Source organism: Zea mays, chromosome 1 (genome assembly GCF_902167145.1).
Source record: "Zea mays cultivar B73 chromosome 1, Zm-B73-REFERENCE-NAM-5.0, whole genome shotgun sequence".
In the NCBI taxonomy this organism is placed as follows: Eukaryota; Viridiplantae; Streptophyta; class Magnoliopsida; order Poales; family Poaceae; genus Zea; species Zea mays.
In genome coordinates this window covers 300787992-300807123 of record NC_050096.1, presented here as the reverse complement: position 1 = coordinate 300807123, position 19132 = coordinate 300787992, and the positions used below count along the sequence as shown (strand labels likewise).

Here is a 19132-nt window from a genome sequence, read left to right as displayed (position 1 = left end):
GCTGAGGAACGAAGGTCTCGAAAAAGACAAAATTTTATACTCATTGATAGATAAAATAAAGGAGGACGAAGCTGCTTTTAAAAGTCAAGCTGAAGCTCAGAAACGCGAAATTGAAGACCTTCGGAAACAACTGGCCAGAGCCAAAGAAGAACGTATACTTGAAGAAACAAAACGTGAACTCATCGATCAATGGGCAGATCACCTAGAAGTAACTGTTGAAGAGCTTCGTTCATCCAAAAAGAGATGCTACAATAAATCTATAGATTGTGTTAAAAAATTAAAGGCTAGCTTCGCCAAGGTCGGCGCATTCTCAAGTGAGGAAAACTTTTCAAGAGGCAATCCCGAAGGTGTCATTGAATGGATTGACCACGAAGCTGAAGCCTTCGAAGAAATTTTAAATAACCGAGGAGATATATGTGCCTTCTCTGGCGCCAGAGGGATTGCCACCATTTTAGAGAAGAAGGGTTGCGAACATGTAAAAATTTTAGCACAATCCGAAGCTGCTTTGTCCTTTGAAGATACAAAAGATCCTTCGGCCGAAGCTAGCATAATTGGTGGAAAATTTTTTACCGACATCTGGGACAATGGTGGCCGAGTAATGGCCGGAGAAATTATTCGAAGAAGTGAAAAGGGCATTCATGATGCCAGAGAAGTAGCTGAGGCTGCCGCCAAGAGCGCAGAAGCCGAAGGTCAATTAGGTACTAAATAATAGTTTTTATCGTGTTGTAATCTTTAGGCTTTTAAAATCTGTTTGCGATTTGTAATAGCAATGTAGCCATGTCCTGCTTCAGATCCGACTAAAGCGCCTTCGGACCCTCAGCCGAAGGGGGACGACGAAATTAAAAAGATGGCCGAAGATATTATGGACGAAGTCGTCAATCGGCTCCTGAATGAGGCCGCATAAGTCGTTTTGAGAGAGGAGTAAACATTTTTGTGAAAAACTTCTGAAATATAATATGGTGTAACATTTTGTAACCCCGAATATAATATATCTACTTTTGTTACTCAATTCTTTACGATGCATGAAACTTTACACACGTACCGTTTTTGAGTCTTTGGCGAAAAAACACCTTCCCTTCTTTTCATGCTTCGTGAAGAAGAATTACCATTTATCACAACAATATCCGAAGTATCCTGAAAGAGTGTTGAAGCTTCGTAGAAACATGCTTCAAGGCTATACTTCAGAAATCAATATTGTTGCTCCTTGTGACTTGGCATGATTTGCCCCTTTTTCAAAGCGTTTTCCCGAAGATTGATATCATATTTCTTTCTTATGCCACATGCAGTATGATGTATGATGCTTATGTTATGCAAAGATGATGTGATGATGTTATGCTATGTAAGGTGATGTTCCGAAGATACACGCATATCTGCGCGATAAAACACATACTCTTTTTGCGAACCAGCGTTAACTTTTTGCTATAAGCCTCCCTTAGGAGCTTCTTCGCCTTTTACTTCAGCGGAATCAGCGTTGACTTTTCGCTGTAAGCTCTGCATTCTCTTAGGAACGTCTTTGGAGCTTCTTCGCCTTTTACTTAGGCGGTATCAGCGTTGACTTTTCGCTGTATGCTCTGCATTCCTTTTGGAACGACTTTGGAGCAGAAAACTTACACTGCGCTCCCTTCGGAACGACTTTTTGTGACTTTATCAAACTTACTCTGCGTTCCTTAGAACGACTTTTTGTTACTTCGAAGATAGTCCGAAGGTCCTTTTTATTATCACAAGCCTGTGAAGAAAACATATTTTTCTTGTAGGAATCAACGAAACTAATTACATGAAGCCTAATCAATGTCCTTTATTACAGAAAATAAAACTGAATGAAAAAGATTGCTATTAAGGTAGGATATTTGTCAATAAATGTGCTTTGATTCTGGCACAGTGCTGTTGACCGTGCGAGCTTCGGACTGTTCTCTGAAGTCCCTTTGATGCGGAACATATTGGCTCCCTTCTGGCTGCTGGCCTTGCTGCAACGGAGGTGGAGGCGGAGGCTGTTGCCAGGAAGCTTGAGGCTGACTCGCCGAAGCAACAGAGACTGCAGGATGGTTGCCCACATATTCTGGGATGTATGGCGAATGATACGAAGCTGTATGCATGACCTGCTTCGGCTGAGCTTGTTGTGCTGCTGCTTCAGCTATTTCCTTTTGCTTCTGAATAGTGACATGGCACATCCTGATAGTATGGCCTTTGTTCTCACCACAGAATAAGCAAAAGATTCTTCTCGGTTGATCGCCAAATCTTCCTCCGAAGCCCCTGGCGCCTCTGCCTCTTGGAGCTGGAGGTCGGAAGGAACCTTGTTGTTGCCCTGAAGCCTGTGAGGAGTATTGTGGCCTTTGTTGCTGACTCCCTTTATCATCATTCTGAGTGGAATTGTGAATTGACCTGACATGCCTCGGGTGAAACCTTCCTCCGAAGCCCCTGGTCATTTCAGAAAACCTGAAAGCCTCCTCCCTTCTTTGACGGAAATCATTGTCAGCTCGAATGTATTCGTCCATCTTCTGGAGCAGCTTTTCCAGCGTTTGTGGTGGCTTCCTGGCAAAATACTGTGCTGACGGCCCTGGCCGAAGCCCCTTGATCATAGCCTCAATGACAATCTCATTGGGCACTGTTGGCGCCTGTGCCCTCAATCGTAGAAACCTTCGGACATATGCCTGAAGGTACTCTTCATGGTCCTGAGTGCATTGGAAGAGAGCCTGAGCAGTGACCGGCTTCGTCTGAAACCCTTGAAAGCTAGTTAACAGCAAGTCCTTCAGCTTCTGCCATGAGGTGATCGTTCCTGGTCGAAGGGAGGAATACCAGGTTTCAGCAACGCTTCTGACAGCCATAACGAAAGACTTGGCCATGACCGAAGCATTGCCACCATACGAAGACACTGTTGCTTCGTAGCTCATCAAAAACTGCTTCGGGTCTGAGTGGCCATCAAATACGGGGAGCTGAGGCGGCTTGTAGGACGGGGGCCAAGGTGTAGCCTGCAGCTCAGCGGACAGGGGAGAAGCATCATCAAAAACAAAATTCCCATGATGGAAATTGTCATACCAGTCATCTTCGTTGGCAAAACCCTCCTGATGAAGATCTTGATGCTGAGGCCTTCGGTGTTGCTCATCCTGAGCAAGATGGCGAACTTCTTCAGAGGCTTCGTCTATTTGCCTCTGCAGTTCAACTAGCCTGGCCATCTTCTCCTTCTTGCGTTGAACCTGTTGCTGAAGGATTTCCAGATTTTGAATCTCCTGATCTAGATCATCCTCCAGAGGTGTTGGACTGGTAGCCTTCCTCTTCTGGCTTCGTGCCTCTCTAAGAGAAAGGACGTCTTGATTGGGGTCCAACGGCTGCAGCGTGCCAGCCCCTGGTGCTGAAGTCTTCTTCGGCGGCATGACGAAGGTGATGCTTGCCGAAGGTGTTGAAAAAACTCAAGAAATGGAAGTGAGTTCACCGGAGGTGGGCGCCAATGTTGGGGGCTTGTTCTCAAATGCTATGAGTTAAGAACAAGGCAACATAGAAAATGTTAATCGTTAAAGTCCTTCGTCCCCGAAGCATTATTTCCCTTAGGATGTAATGACTTGCGGACGAAGGTTATGAAGGACATACCTTCATACATTCATTAAGTAATAGCGAGGAATGAAATATAAAGAATATTAAAGACAATATAAGCAATCATATATTATGATAGGGCATAAACAGAAACATTGTCGAATTACAAGTGTACCTTCAATCGGAAGGGAATAACAGTACAAGCTTGGCGCAAAAAACGAATGCCAAGTCAGCGTGAACAGTACGGGGATACTGTTCACCTATTTATAGACAAGGGACACAGCCCTTACAAAATTACATTCATGCCCTTTACATTTGATAATAACTCTATAGTAATCTATCGGGGTCTGGATAGCCTTTTCATCTTTAAGTCGGTTCCACTCTTTGCTGTTACGCCGAAGCTTTCCTGCTCAGCACCTTCGGCTCTGAATCAAGCTTCGTATTATTCCGGTCTGCTGCAATGCCGACTTTAGTTTGAGGGTACCTGTTCACACATTGTACTACAGAAATACTGTTAAATCCAGTTTTTGAGGACCTTCGGACGCCGAAGGTCCCCAACAGTGCTATCGGTGCAAAACTTTTTTCTTTTGTACCCCCCCATCACACAAAATCAGAACGCCTCTACCCACAAAATTCTAAAGGCGATCAAACATTTGTCCCTTTTTCTTTCCGAACACGCTGAACAATTAGAATTCAGAAAGAAGCTCTTGAGCTATTGATAATCCTCTCCATCCCAAATTATAGGCCGTTTTGGCTTTCTGGCACTTAGCTTTTGCTAGCCATCTAGGTATATGCCAGATCTTGTATCTAGAAAAGTCAAAACAGAAACGAATGTGATAGATCACAACTGCTAATCATTATCACCAACCGTTACATACAATACAAGGAATACCTTTGTATGAACAAGGAACTAAGTCAGTAGCAGCAGCAACACCTCTAGTTGCCACATCAACGGTTTAGCCCAGTCCGAGTTCCTTCTTCAGATTCTCAAGAGCGGCCTCTATTTCAGAAAGACCATCATCAAAGCTGTTCGTCGACGTCTTGTCATCCTTAGCGCTTTTTGCCTGCTGTCCAAACTGGGTGTATGGGTCATCTCCAGTGACGTCCTCTGGTCTCGAGTCATCAATCTTCAACTCATTCTCCAGAAACTCTACAAATTCCTCGCCAATTGCCTGATGGAGCAGAACACGGTGCAGGGTTTAGCATGACATTCTCCGCAAATATAACTAGTAGCTGGCCTGGCCTTGTCTATGCAGCTATACATGTGACACAAACTTACAATAATCGACATAGAGTTGAATAAAGAGAACTTACTGCCAACTCTTCCCAAAGGCTTTTAGGTTTCTGATCCGAATTCAACCCAGCTTCCCAGTTCTGAAATTCTGTTTGCAAATCTTTAAGGAAGTCCGCTGCAAAAAAAGCACGACCATTATTATGATCTCAGATTCGCAGTAGGGGTGAAGACATTTTGGTGAACTGGAACAAAAGAGCCTTATAGCTCCACAAGACAAGCACTAAGGTCTCAATTTTTCTTTCCCAGTAGAACAATGGAACCTCACTCGACCCCTTTGGTCACATCAACGATCTAGTTTTTACTGACAGCGGGGAGAGAATTCAGTACCAAATCCATAGAACGGCTCTTCTGCAGCAGCTGATTTGCTCTCCCGGGAGCTGGAGGACCAGGACGAATCCGAACTGCTGCTCGCGTACTTGGATCGTGACTCTGAGTTCATCAGAGTGTTGTAAGCGTGCTTGATCCGCAGAAACTTCTCCTGAGCATTGGGCTGCATTGGCAACAAAATCCACGAGGCTGGCGGTGAGCAGAGCCATCTCAATCCCCAGCGTTCCAATAAATCCGGTAGAGATCATTTCAAAAGCGCGAGCAATCAGCAGGGTTCGGTCGCCACACGCACCTCCTTGTTCACGTCCGGGTGGTACTTGAGCGCGAGGCGGCGGTACGCGCGCTTGATCTCGTTGGGCGCCGCCGACGGCGACACGCCGAGCACCTCGTATGGGGACTCCCTCTGCCCGCCGCCGCCGGCCCCGGTGCGCGCCCTCACGCTCGAACGTCGCCAGCGAGGCGCCGGGCCGCGGCAGGAGAGGGGCGCGGAGGGACCCGGGCTGGAGGCGGCGGCGACAGCTATGCTGACCAAGGGAGGCGGAGGCCAAGGTGCAACGAGGCGGCCATGGAAGGCGGTGAGTGGCAGGGGCGGACAGAGAGCGGCGGCCCGCAGCTGTAGCGCCATGGCGCAGCAGGACCGCCAGCAGGAGGCAGAGGAGATAGCTAGATTTGCTGCCTTCTGAATGGCTCGCGACGAATCATCGACGGACGGGAGTAGGCAAAATCACCCACCGTCCAGATCGAACGCGAGAATCGGACGGCCATCCTTCAAGCTGAAAGTAACATATGCCTGCAAGCAGGCGCAAGCTCTTCAGCATCTCTAGAACTAGACCCGTGAAATTATAACTATCGGATCGGATTAAGATATATCAGCAATCATGGAAGCATCAGAAAATGAGCAATCGAGCAAGAGAATTCGCATGTAGTGTTAATTTACGAGCATCACGTGATACAGTATCTGTCTGTCATCTTCCCAGTCTTCTCATAAAAACATACTCAGAACAGAAATGCGGTGCAAATTACAAGAACCACAACTGAGGTTCGAAGAAGGTCAGGCATCCATCAGATCTGATCTTTCAGCTTTCAACACCCATGGTGGAGCCTAAGAACTAGTATCGGCATAAGAAGGCCGTCAAAACTTAAGCAGCAATGGCGGAGCCTTCTTTCCGCTGCCAGAGTCAGAGTCATCTTCCTGAGCAGGTCTTGCAGCCGCCCACGCACGAAGCGGTGGCTCAAACATCTTCCCTGCAACGTCTGGTGGCGGCTGTTGGGGAGCATCCTCTCCCGGAAGCACGACGAGGCCCTTCTCCCTGAGAGACGAAGGTTCGTTGTAGCACTCCTTCCAGAGTGAATCCACCAGCTGCCGCTCCTCGCGAGCAGCGTGGAGATCGTCAGTGTCCATTGCGCTGATCCCTTCTATTCGGCTCTTGAGCATGTCTTTCAGCTTTTCTTGGTCAGGTAGCGCGTTACCAGATGTCTTGTCCCGCGCCAACTCAAGGAGGCCGCCTAGAGCAGCTTCACGCACTAAGGAATCATCGCTGGACACAAGGTGCATCATCAGCTTCGGAAGACCAAGCTCTGTGGCAACACTCCTGTCTGCCTTGTAGTTGTGCAGCAAGTATTGTATGAGATTGAGAGCTTTCCTGCATCAAAACAACAGAACTATGTTGATTCACATTGCAGGGGAAAAACAGATTTCAACTGCAGAAAAATAAAATCATCTAATACAAATCGGAATCCGGCATTGAAGTTCAGCAAAATATAGACTACCACAAGACCAACACTACTATTAAAAAGGAATTTTAATATTGCTTCTATTAGTATGTGGCTGGTCATTTAGGACTCCAGGGATAATTTTGGTAGTGATGTGAACTGTGCCCCTGTTATATCCCATTTCTACTGTCTTAACACCATTTTAAGAAAAATAACCCGATGGTACAACATGTCTAGCAGAATGCTGGGTGTACTGTTACCATGACATACCTTTGGAGTCTGGCATCATCGGAACCAAGAGCATCCTTCAATCCAGCATAGCCATTTCCCAATCGAAATGCGGAAACTCCAGGCTGGTTATGACGAATTAGAGCTGCAAACGAATTGTACGAAGTTTTGTTAGCGTGGCCAACATAAAATACAGTAAAACTTAACTGCACATTCAATCAGAAGTTTGTATGCTGAGTGATACTTACAAGATATGGCTCCTAAAGCTTTTGTGCGTGCATTTGTACTTGGATCTGATTTGAAGTTCGTCAACAGTGGCTCTAGCCCATTGGATTCCATGACAAGTTGCTGACTCTTGGGATTATTCTGCACAATTGTACTAACAACTTCTGCTGCCTTTGCTCGGATGCCAGCATTTGAATTTTTCAAGTAACCAAGTAGAGGATCCAGCCCACCAATAGAATGTAGATCTATTTGAATAATGTATACACATTAGGAGTTGGGACTTGCACAATAACCACTAGGACAAGCATTTACAAGAGAATGATGATTACAACTATGTATCTTACCATTTGCCATGTCAATGGATTCAACATGCTCCTGTAGCTCATCCAACATATCTGAAAATAGAGTAAGTAATTTTTTATTCCGGATCCAACACCAAGAACTAAATAACAAGGATGATAAATACCAATGCCCATAAAGTCAATCTCCAAAGAGGATACACGACCAAATAAGATTGGAGACGTCATTTAGCAGGCAAGCGAAAGCACATAAACACCATCAATCATGAATTCCTTATATGACCATGACCATCAACTATGAATTTCTTTTGCCAAAGAAATATAATAGTACTTAGGGCATCCGCTGTTAGCTTTGAGCGTTACGGAAATCATTTGGCAGATCAATTAACAGCCTAGAGCCCTAGAGCCCTACAATCACATTGTTTCTTTGTTTATTGTGTTTCCACATCTTGCTACCACACCGTGCTGCACATACTAAAAGTTGTGTGCATCCTGCTGCTGTGTTAAATACTCTCATGTTCCTAGTCAGATTAGAAGTGTGAGAACCTTCACCGATTACTAAACATATAAGCAGTAAAGAACCTAGTTAGACTAGAAGTGTGAGGATCTTCACCGATTACTAAACATATAAACAATAAAGGTCAATGATTCGGAAATGGGCCAAGCCATTTTCGTAGAGAAAATAAAATCAACTAAGGAAGCATTGGAATGCCACCAGACAATACCTTCGATGTTCTCAGGGGTCACGCCCTGAGACTGCAAGACATCTTCTGGAGTTTTCATCACCTGAGTGATCTCCTTCATCCTCTTCACAACATCTACCGTGTTGGCTTGCATAGCATCCATGAACCATTTTCTGTCTTCCTCGCTGCAGAACAAAAACAATGAAATTAAGAACCACACTAACATTTTATTCCACTTCTCTTCAACTAAGCGCAGCAATTTTGGAAGCGGATATTAAACCTACTAGTCACACAAATTAAAATTAGGGGAAAAAGGAACGCGCAGTAAAACAGCAAAATCTAGAGTACAGGGAGTAAGACAAAAAAAAATCTATGCATGTGCACTGATGAACACGGAGTCATTAGGGTTGTGGCACAGGACGAGAGCAAGGGGATGAAGCAAGGCATCTGAACGCGGGAATTGCAGACCTGAGAGCACGCGGCGGGTTGGTGCCGTCGCCGTGGGCGAGGCTCCACTTGAGCAGGCCGTTCCAGTCGGGACCCCCATCCTTCGCCATACCCTTGTTCTTCTGCTGCTGCTGCGAGATGAGGCGAATACGAGCTGTAGGGTTCTGCTCACGACAGGGGCGAATTGCTTCAGACGAGAATAGATCGATACGGTTCTCGCTGCAAGGCTCTCTTCCCTACTTTTATGCGGGGTGGTGGCGGTGGAGCCGTGGAAGGAGACCGGGGCTCTCCGTCGTCAGTCGTGGCGTCGTGTGGATGCGGCGGCGGGTTCCGGAGTACTCCCGAACCTGCGGTTAGTGAGGCCCGGCGGCGTGTCCCCTCCTACACGTCCGTGGGCCACGATGACTTCACAGGCCTCATTTTATTCGGGCTTTGGGCAATATTATTAGAAGCGAGCTTGTTGACAAAACCAAGGCCCACTGAAGTGTTTACGGATCTTTTATATTTTTATACAATTTTTTGTTCGTTTAAATTGGCACAGCAAAAGATTTGTATACTCCTCTTGCCAACGAAAATCATGATCTAAACATCATTTCTGTTACTAAATTTTCGTTTTCGCCTTTCAAAATGACTAAATCTTTCTTTCTTTCTTTTTTGCGCAATGTATATGATTCTATGAGTTCGAGTGGATATGATATTTGTACTAAAATTGCACGGGATCACCAGTGTTTTGACTTTGTAATTCACGAGATATGTGCCCGCACGCGTTGTAGCGGAGCCATGAATTTTCTGCTGAACCCAATAATCGGACGTGTGGGGATCTCGTATCATTGGAATCAGGTGTTTGGATCCATGTGGCAAATAGTCTCGGGCTAATTTAAACATCCTGGCCTCTAAACAGACTAACTGATAAATTAACTAATTGTTAGTCGAAGGTATAGCAAACTGTTTACTCATTAGCTATTTGACATTGCTAATAGATGCTAATAGGTCGTATAAAAAGAAAAAGACATCTATTAGTCAAGATTTTGAGCACACCCTGGCTAATTGTTGCTAGCTAATTATTTGTTGGTTAATTGTTACCTACCAACAAACAATTAGCCACTAGAACCCAAAAAGGACCTAAGACACATATCACGTATAGGTGAGATTTGAGTAAAGGGTGATTGACATCGACGTAAACACGTAAATATATATTGCATTGACCCCTCTAGAATTTAAAGTGGTCAATGAGAATAATGTTCACTTTGTATTTCTGTATAAATCTAACAATATGTCAATTGTTTTTATTCTAAAATAGTTTTCAACAAAACGACAATCTGAAAAAATTACAAATTTTGTTGAGATCTAAAATTACATGATGGACTGCCTACCTATTGTATAGGTCGCATTTCAAAGAGCATCAACAATCGAGTGTTCACAGGCCTAGAATTAGTAACAACCGAAAACAGGGGGAATTCGAGTGTTCATAAACGAACGAAGACACGATTTCCAGACCATGAGATTTTGATGTGACAGTTGTTATATTTTTTGTTGTTGCCTTTGTTGTTGTCGTTAAGGGCCATAGCACGTCAGAGAAAGAGAGTGCTTTATGTACGACCCACTTAAAAGACTGATGTACGATCAACATTAATTTGCGTATGTTGTTGACTTTTGTTCTAAACTAATAAACCAACATGGAAAGGCTCAATGACTATCCATGAAGTTACTCGATTGGAAGCTTGAACTTTGTGAGGGCACTCTTTGCGCAGGGTTTCAATGAGTACTAGGACATAAGATTCTCGATACCTCGGTAAAAATACCAATGGCATGTTGGGAGTTTGCATCTCTATCTCGATTAAACTTATGCACTTTATTTATTCCTTACCTAGATTGTGTGCTTACTTTCCTAGTTTAGCTTACTGGGATTAAAATCTAGATTGTAATACTCTTTTGTGATAGAGATAATAACACACATAGAAATATATGTAGTTGCACATCTAGATTGATTACTTTCTTGCATATGTTTTGACTAGGGGGATATTAGAGGCCTTGGATTGAGAAGTATACTTTAAGTTGACTAATTCACTTTCCTCTTAGACATGATGACCACTTCACTTTGTGTCGGCGTTTCGGACCCGTGAGGACCCTCAACCGACCAGTGAATTTGACGTTGTGTGTCCCTGCCCAGATGGGTTGATGCAAGATGAAACACAAGAGGGGGATGAGGCTTATATTATCTTGCACCGGGGTGCTCGTAGTAGGGGTTACAAGCGTTGCGAGAGAGAGAGAGGGAGAGTGCGCCCTTGAGGTGAGCCATCTGAGTTAGCCTTCTCTGCGTTTTCCCTCCTTCTCCGCCCCCCTCCGGGAAGGCCCTGGACATCCCCTTTTATAGATGCAAGGAGATGGTCCAGCTGTACATGGGGGTGTAGCTATGTGCTAAAGTGGCCGGCGGAGAAGTACTTGAGTCCTGTAGAAGCGCAGCTGGCGTTGCGGCCCGGGGTCCTGCTGACGTTTCTTTGCCTTCGTAGAGAGCTGAGAACAATCGACGTCATGGACGCATGCAGGGAACCATCATTACCTGTTGCCGGAGTAATCTAGATGTGACACTGGTCTTGTTCCTTCGTAGCCTGAGTCGGCTAGCTAGAGGTAGGGTAATGATGTATCCCCTGTAGCGTAGTCGGTCCGAGGCTGAGGTCGGGCGAGGATGTGACTCCTCCTGAGGCCGAGGCTGAGGTCGGGCGAGGTTGTGACTCCTCCTGAGGTCGAGCCTGAGGCCGAGGTCCGAGGTCGGGCGAGGCAGAGACCTTCTCACGAGGCCAAGGCTGAGGCCGAGGCCTGGGGTCGGGCGAGGCGGAGACCTTCTCCCGAGGCCGAGGCTGAGGCCGAGGCCTGAGGTCGGGCGAGGCGGAGCTCCATGTTGCGCCCGAGGCTGAACTCGGGGGATGTCGCGACTTACTGTCGTTAGTTTTACCCTGGTGGTTGGCACAGTAGTCAGAATGGGGTGAATAGTGTGGTTTTCCTGTCAGAACGAACAGTAACGGGACGAAGTGACTGCGGTCATTTCGACCTTGCCGACTGAGGCGCGCGTGTCAGGATTAGGTGTCAGGCGATCCCCGCATTAAATGTGCATGCGATACGGTCGGTTGATAAGGTGATTTGGCCGGGGTTGCTGTACGACAAAGTTTGCCCGAGCTTAGCCTCGGGGCGAGCCGGGGGTGCGCCCGTTGCCTGAGGAGGCCTTCGAGCGAGTCGTGAATCCGTCCGGGACTACTTGTTCTTACCCGAGGCCGGGCTCGGGCGAGACGAGATCGCGTCCCTTGCTTGGCAGACGAGGCTTCAACTTTGAACCGCGCTTACCGGTCTTTACGGTCTGTTTTGAGGATGTTTTCCAGCCATGTTAAGGAGTATTGGGGGTACCCCTAATTACGGTACCCGAGCCTCAAAGGGAGTGTAGGCACTCGCTTGGAGGTTCTGCCAGATCTTTTGCAAGGGGACCAGCCTTTCTCGGTTATATTTTGTTCCGATGGGTGCGCGCAGCGTACCCGTCGGGTGTAGCCCCCGAGGCCTCGGAGGAGTGGTTTGACTCCTCTGAGGTCTTAGTTCTTTTTGTGATTCCTCGGTCGGCCTTGTTGTTCCCTCATGCGGCCTGGCCACAGCCCGGGTGCATGGTCAGGCTCCAAGCTTTTAAGCTAGTTTGTCGACGTGGTCAACAATTTGGTCGTAGCCTGGTGCGAGAGCAGCCTCCGAGCCTCTGCACGGAGCGAGAGGACGATCGAGGACTGTCTCGGCTTTTTATTGTACGCCCCCTCGTCGCCTTTCCGCAAGGAGGAGGAGGGGAACGCGCCATGTTACCCTCGGTGGGCGCCGAACATGGTGTTTCCAGTGAGTTGCTATCGGGTAATCTGAGCGGAAGTGAGAGCACCTAGAGGGGGGGGTGAATAGGTGATCCTGAATAAACTTAACTTATAGCCACAAAAACTTGTTAAGGGTTAGCACAATAATTGTCAAGTGGCTAAAGAGGAGATCTTGCACAATACGACTATCACAGAGAATTCAACACAGAGGAGACACGGTGATTTATCCCGTGGTTCGGCCAAGTACAAAACTTGCCTACTCCACGTTGTGGCGTCCCAACGGACGAGGGTTGCAATCAACCCCTCTCAAGCGGTCCAAAGACCCACTTGAATACCACGGTGTTATGCCTTGCTTATCTTTATCCCACTCGCGAGGAATCTCCACAAATTGGAGTCTCTCGCCCTTACACTTAAGATTCGCAAAGAAACACGAAGTAAGGGAGGGAAGCAACACACACAAATCCACAGCGAAATGCGCACACACGCGGCCAAGAATCGAGCTCAAAGACTATCTCACAGTTTCTCACAAGAACGGAGCTCGAATCACTTAGAATCACAAACGGATGCGCAAAGACTTAGTGTGGATGATCAAGAGTGCTCAAGAGTTGCTTGGTGTCCTCCTCCATGCGCCTACGGGTCCCTTTTATAGCCCCAAGGCAGCTAGGAGCCGTTGGGACCAAATCTGGAAGGCCATCCTTGCCTTCTGTCATCGGGCGCACCGGACAGTCCGGTGCACACCGGACACTGTCCGGTGCACACCGGACACTGTCCGGTGCCCGATTTATTTCCATAAACAGCGCAGCCGACCGTTGCCGACCGTTGCAGATCTGGCGCACCGGACAGTCCGGTGCACACCGGACAGTCCGGTGCCTCCTTCCGACCGTTGGCCAGACCACGTGTCGCGCGCAGATTCTGCGGCCGACCGTTGGCTCGGCCGACCGTTGGCTCACCGGACAGTCCGGTGCACACCGGACAGTCCGGTGAATTTTAGCCGTACGCCGTCGGCAAATTCCCGAGAGCAGCGTCTTCAGGTCGAGGCAGCCTGGCGCACCGGACACAGTCCGGTGCACCACCGGACAGTCCGGTGCCCCAGACCGAAACAGCCTGTTGGCTGTACACAGCCAACATTCTCCTTTTCTTCTTCGCTCTGTTTCTAACACTTAGACAAATATATTAGTACACAAACCAATGTACTAAGACTTAGAAACATACCTTTGTTGAAGATTTGCACTTTGTTCATCCATGGGCATTGATTCACATTTAAGCACTTGTGTTGACACTCAATCACCAAAATACTTAGAAATGGCCCAAGGGCACATTTCCCTTTCAATCTCCCCCTTTTTGGTGATTTATGCCAACACAACATAAAGCAGATAGAACAAGTGCAAAATTACTTCAAATAAAAACTCAAATTGGTTTTGATTCAATTTTGGCATATATGGATCATCATTTGCCACTACTTGGTTTGTTTTTGCAAATCAAACTCAAATCTCTATTTCTATGTCAAACACACATGTTGAGGCATAAAGAGAGTCATTCCAAAAGAGATCGATCAGAGATTTCAAAAACTCCCCCTATTTCCCATAATCACCACTTCTCCCCACAAGAAACCAACTTTTGACAAGAGACACAATAAAAGAGTTTTGACAAAACAAAAAACTCTACTCTACTATTTTCAAAGTCTCTCAAGTGGCAGCTGATCCATTTATTGCTTTGGCCTTTATTTTCTCCCCCTTTGGCATCAAGCACCAAAACGGGATCAATCTCGGCCCCTTAACCCCATTGCCTCACCAAAATCTTCAATTAAGAGTACAAAGGCAATAAAATCATAGAGATGAACTTGGAATAAGTTACCCTCTCATCGGAGTGCAGTGGAAGTCTTGCATGGTCCAAGTTCACCTTTCCCTTTCAATCCACCTTCGAGACTCCTTTGTTGAGGTCTGTGTGTCCGTCGGTTCCCATCGGCGTCTTTGCGGGCTTGGCGTCCTTCATCCCAAACCTCTTTAGCAAGTCTTGCGTGTACTTCGTTTGGGAGATGAAAGTGCCGTCCTTGAGTTGCTTCACTTGGAACCCAAGGAAGTAGTTCAACTCGCCCATCATCGACATCTCGAATTTCTGCGTCATCACCCTGCTAAACTCTTCACAAGACTTTTGGTTAGTAGAACCAAATATTATGTCATCGACATAAATTTGGCACACAAACAAATCACCATTACAAGTCTTAGTAAAAAGAGTTGGATCGGCTTTCCCAACCTTGAAAGCATTAGCAATTAAGAAATCTCTAAGGCATTCATACCATGCTCTTGGGGCTTGCTTAAGTCCATAGAGCGCCTTAGAGAGCTTACACACGTGGTCGGGGTACCGTTCATCCTTGAAGCCAGGGGGTTGCTCCACGTTCACCTCCTCCTTGATCGGCCCGTTGAGGAAAGCGCTCTTCACATCCATTTGGAACAACCTGAAAGAATGGTGAGCGGCATATGCTAGCAAGATACGAATAGACTCTAGTCTAGCCACAGGAGCAAAAGTCTCCTCAAAGTCCAAACCTGCGACTTGGGCATAACCTTTTGCCACAAGTCGAGCCTTGTTCCTTGTCACCACCCCGTGCTCGTCCTGTTTGTTGCGGAACACCCACTTGGTTCCCACAACATTTTGCTTCGGACGAGGCACCAGTGTCCAAACTTCATTGCGCTCGAAGTTGTTGAGCTCCTCCTGCATGGCCAATACCCAATCCGGATCTAGCAAGGCCTCCTCTACCCTGAAAGGCTCAATAGAAGAGACAAAGGAGTAATGCTCACAAAAGTTAGCTAATCGAGATCGAGTAGTTACTCCCTTGCTAATGTCACCCAGAATTTGATCGACGGGATGATCCCTTTGAATCATCGCTCGAACTTGGGTTGGAGGTGCCGGTTGCGCTTCTTCCTCCATCACTTGATCATCTTGTGCTCCCCCTTGATCAAGCGCCTCCACTTGAGGTACCTGTTCGTCATCTTCGGTTGGGGGACGCACCATGGTCGAGGAAGAAGGTTGATCTCGTTCATCTTGTTCCTGTGGCCGTACTTCTCCAATCGCCATGGTTCGTATAGCGGCCATCGGAACATCTTCTTCATCTACATCATCACAATCAACAACTTGCTCTCTTGGAGAGCCATTAGTCTCATCAAATACAACGTCGCTAGAGACTTCAACCAAACCTGATGATTTGTTGAAGACTCTATACGCCTTTGTATTTGAGTCATAACCTAATAAAAACCCTTCTACTGCTTTGGGAGCAAACTTAGAATTTCTACCCTTCTTCACTAGAATGTAGCACTTGCTCCCAAATACACGAAAGTAAGATACATTGGGTTTGTTACCGGTTAGTAGCTCATATGACGTCTTCTTGAGGAGGCGATGAAGGTAGACCCTGTTGATGGCGTGGCAAGCCGTGTTCACGGCTTCCGTCCAAAAGCACTCGGGGGTCTTGAACTCTCCTAGCATCGTCCTCGCCATGTCGATGAGCGTCCTGTTCTTCCTCTCTACCACACCATTTTGTTGTGGTGTGTAGGGAGCGGAGAACTCGTGCTTGATCCCTTCCTCTTCAAGGAACTCCTCCACTTGAAGGTTCTTGAACTCGGACCCGTTGTCGCTTCTTATCTTCTTCACCTTGAGCTCAAACTCATTTTGAGCTCTCCTGAGGAAGCGCTTGAGGGTCCCTTGGGTTTCAGACTTATCCTGCAAAAAGAACACCCAAGTGAAGCGGGAAAAGTCATCAACAATAACTAGACCATACTTACTTCCTCCTATACTCAAATAGGCGACGGGTCCGAAGAGGTCCATATGCAGCAGCTCCAGGGGTCTTGAAGTGGTCATCACATTCTTGCTGTGATGTGCTCCTCCCACTTGTTTACCTGCTTGACAAGCTGCACAAGGTCTATCTTTTTCGAATTGCACGTTAGTCAAACCTATCACGTGTTCTCCCTTTAGAAGCTTGTGAAGGTTCTTCATCCCCACATGTGCTAAGCGGCGATGCCACAGCCAGCCCATGCTAGTCTTAGCTATTAAGCATGCATCTAGACCGGCCTCTTCTTTTGCAAAATCAACTAAATAAAGTTTGCCGTCTAATACACCCTTAAAAGCTAGTGAACCATCACTTCTTCTAAAGACAGACACATCTACATTTGTAAATAGACAGTTATACCCCATGTTGCATAATTGACTAACAGATAGCAAATTATATCCCAAGGACTCAACTAGAAACACATTAGAAATTGAGTGCTCATTTGAGATTGCAATTTTACCTAATCCTTTTACCTTGCCTTGATTCCCATCACCGAATATAATTGAATCTTGGGAATCCTTATTCTTGACGTAGGAGGTGAACATTTTCTTCTCCCCCGTCATATGGTTTGTGCATCCGTTGTTGATAATCCAGCTTGAACCCCCGGATGCATAAACCTGCAAGGCAAATTTAGGCTTGGGACTTAGGTACCCAACTCTTGTTGGGTCCTACAAGGTTAGTCACAATTTCCTTAGGGACCCAAATGCAAGTTTTGTCTCCCTTGCATTTTGCCCCTAACTTCCTAGCAACTATCTTCCTATCCTTTCTACAAATAGCAAAGGAAACATTTAAAGCACAATAAATTGTAGAAGGTTCATTTACTACTTTCCTAGGAGCATGAATAGTATTCTTTCTAGGCACATGATGAATAACATTTCTCCTAGTCATATCTCTACCAAGCATATAGGAAGAACTAGAAGCAGTCATGGCATAAGAATCATAAGCATGTGAATCAAAAGCATTATAAGCATTTCTAGCATGTCTCCTATCATGGTACAAGAAAGCATGGTTCCTTTTAGCACTACTAGCCATAGGGGCCTTCCCTTTCTCCTTGACGAAGATGGGAGCCTTATGGCTTGTTAAGTTCTTGGCTTCTCTTTTGTAGCCAAGTCCATCCTTAATTGAGGGGTGTCTACCAACCGTGTAGGCATCCCTTGCAAATTTTATTTTATCAACTTCACTCTTGCTAGTCTTAAGTTGAGCATTAAGACTAGCCACCTCATCATTTAGTTTTGAAATTGAAACTAAGTGTTCACTACAAGTATTAACATCAAAATCCTTACACCTAGTGCAAATTGTAATATTTTCAACACACGAGTTACTTGCTACTTCTAGTTTAGCAGTTAAAACATTAATTTCACCTTTTAAAGAAGAAATGGTTTCATTACAAGTAGAAAGTTCACAAGAAAGTATTCCATTTCTTTTAACTTCTAGAGCAAGTGAATTTTGTGCACTAACAAATTTATCATGTTCTTCATATAAAAGGTCTTCTTGTTTCTCTAAGATTCTATCCTTTTCATTTAAGGCATCAATCAACTCATTAATCTTAGCTATCTTAGTTCTATCCAATCCTTTGAATAAACTAGAGTAATCAATTTCATCCTCACTAGATTCATCATCACTAGAAGAATCATAAGTATTAGCATTACGAGTGATTACCTTCTTTTCCCTTGCCATGAGGCAAGTGTGATGCTCGTTGGGGAAGAGAGCCGATTTGTTGAAGGCAGTGGCGGCGAGTCCTTCGTCGTCGGAGTCGGACGAAGAGCAATCCGAATCCCACTCCTTTCCAAGGTGTGCTTCGCCTTTGGCCTTCTTGTAAACCTTCTTGTTCTCTCTCTTCCCATTTTTCCCTTGCTCCTGGTCACTATCATTTTCGGGACAGTTAGCAATAAAATGACCAAGCTTACCGCATTTGAAGCATGATCGCTTTCCCTTGGTCTTGGCCTTGCTTGGCTGTCCCTTTCGACCTTTTAGCGCCGTCTTGAATCTCTTGATGATGAGAGCCATCTCTTCATCATTGAGCCCAGCCGCCTCAACTTGCGCCACCTTGCTAGGTAGCGACTCCTTGCTCCTTGTTGCCTTTAGAGCAATGGGTTGAGGCTCGTGGAGTGGACCGTTCAACGCGTCGTCGACATACCTTGCCTCCTTGATCATCATCCGCCCGCTCACGAATTTTCCAAGTACTTCCTCGGGCGTCATCATCGTGTACCTGGGATTCTCACGAATATTGTTCACGAGATGAGGATCAAGAACGGTAAAGGACCTGAGCAGTAGGCGGACGACGTCGTGGTCCGTCCAACGCGTGCTTCCGTAGCTCCTTATTTTGTTGATAAGGGTCTTGAGCCGGTTGTAAGTTTGAGTTGGCTCCTCTCCCCTTATCATGGCGAATCGTCCAAGCTCGCCCTCCACCAACTCCATCTTGGTGAGCATGGTGATGTCGTTCCCCTCGTGAGAGATCTTGAGGGTGTCCCATATCTGCTTGGCATTGTCCAAGCCGCTCACCTTATTGTACTCTTCCCTGCACAAAGATGCTAAGAGAACAGTAGTAGCTTGTGCATTTCTATGAATTTGTTCATTTATAAGCATAGGACTATCCGAGCTATCAAATTTCATTCCATTCTCCACAATCTCCCATATGCTTGGATGGAGAGAGAATAAGTGACTACGCATTTTGTGACTCCAAAATCCGTAGTCCTCCCCATCGAAGTGTGGAGGTTTGCCAAGAGGAATGGAAAGCA

At 46.2% G+C, this 19132-nt stretch overlaps 2 protein-coding genes across 7 annotated transcripts; both read right to left on the bottom strand.

Annotated features, from left to right (window-relative positions):
* Positions 1–3629: 3629 nt before the first annotated feature.
* Positions 3630–5843, bottom strand: LOC100217267 (heat shock protein DnaJ). 4 transcript variants are annotated; one of them, XR_561617.4, is made up of 5 exons: positions 5439–5843; positions 5147–5309; positions 4840–4934; positions 4418–4697; positions 3630–4025 (listed from the first exon to the last, which is right to left on the bottom strand). XR_561617.4 is itself a non-coding variant. In NM_001143619.2 (4 exons), exons 1-4 carry the CDS (start codon positions 5769–5771, stop codon positions 4482–4484), a joined length of 807 nt encoding a protein of 268 aa, NP_001137091.1. In that variant the 5' UTR covers positions 5772–5818; the 3' UTR covers positions 3632–4481. The 4 variants fall into 4 exon arrangements, 1 of the variants encoding a protein (NP_001137091.1); XR_004855696.1 differs by having other exon boundaries at positions 3630–3977; XR_561616.4 differs by having other exon boundaries at positions 3635–4332.
* A 198-nt stretch (positions 5844–6041) lies between these two features.
* On the bottom strand, positions 6042–9179 carry LOC100279983 (Fes1A). Of its 3 annotated transcripts, none has more exons than XM_008674781.3 (7): positions 8982–9179; positions 8763–8905; positions 8337–8479; positions 7657–7707; positions 7336–7557; positions 7130–7232; positions 6042–6789 (listed from the first exon to the last, which is right to left on the bottom strand). In XM_008674781.3, exons 2-7 carry the CDS (start codon positions 8849–8851, stop codon positions 6279–6281), a joined length of 1119 nt encoding a protein of 372 aa, XP_008673003.1. In that variant the 5' UTR covers positions 8852–8905; positions 8982–9179; the 3' UTR covers positions 6042–6278. The 3 variants fall into 3 exon arrangements, with proteins under 3 accessions (XP_008673003.1, XP_008673006.1, NP_001146403.2); XM_008674784.1 differs by having other exon boundaries at positions 8763–8869; positions 8982–9129; NM_001152931.2 differs by having other exon boundaries at positions 6113–6789; positions 8763–9096.
* Positions 9180–19132: the final 9953 nt, after the last annotated feature.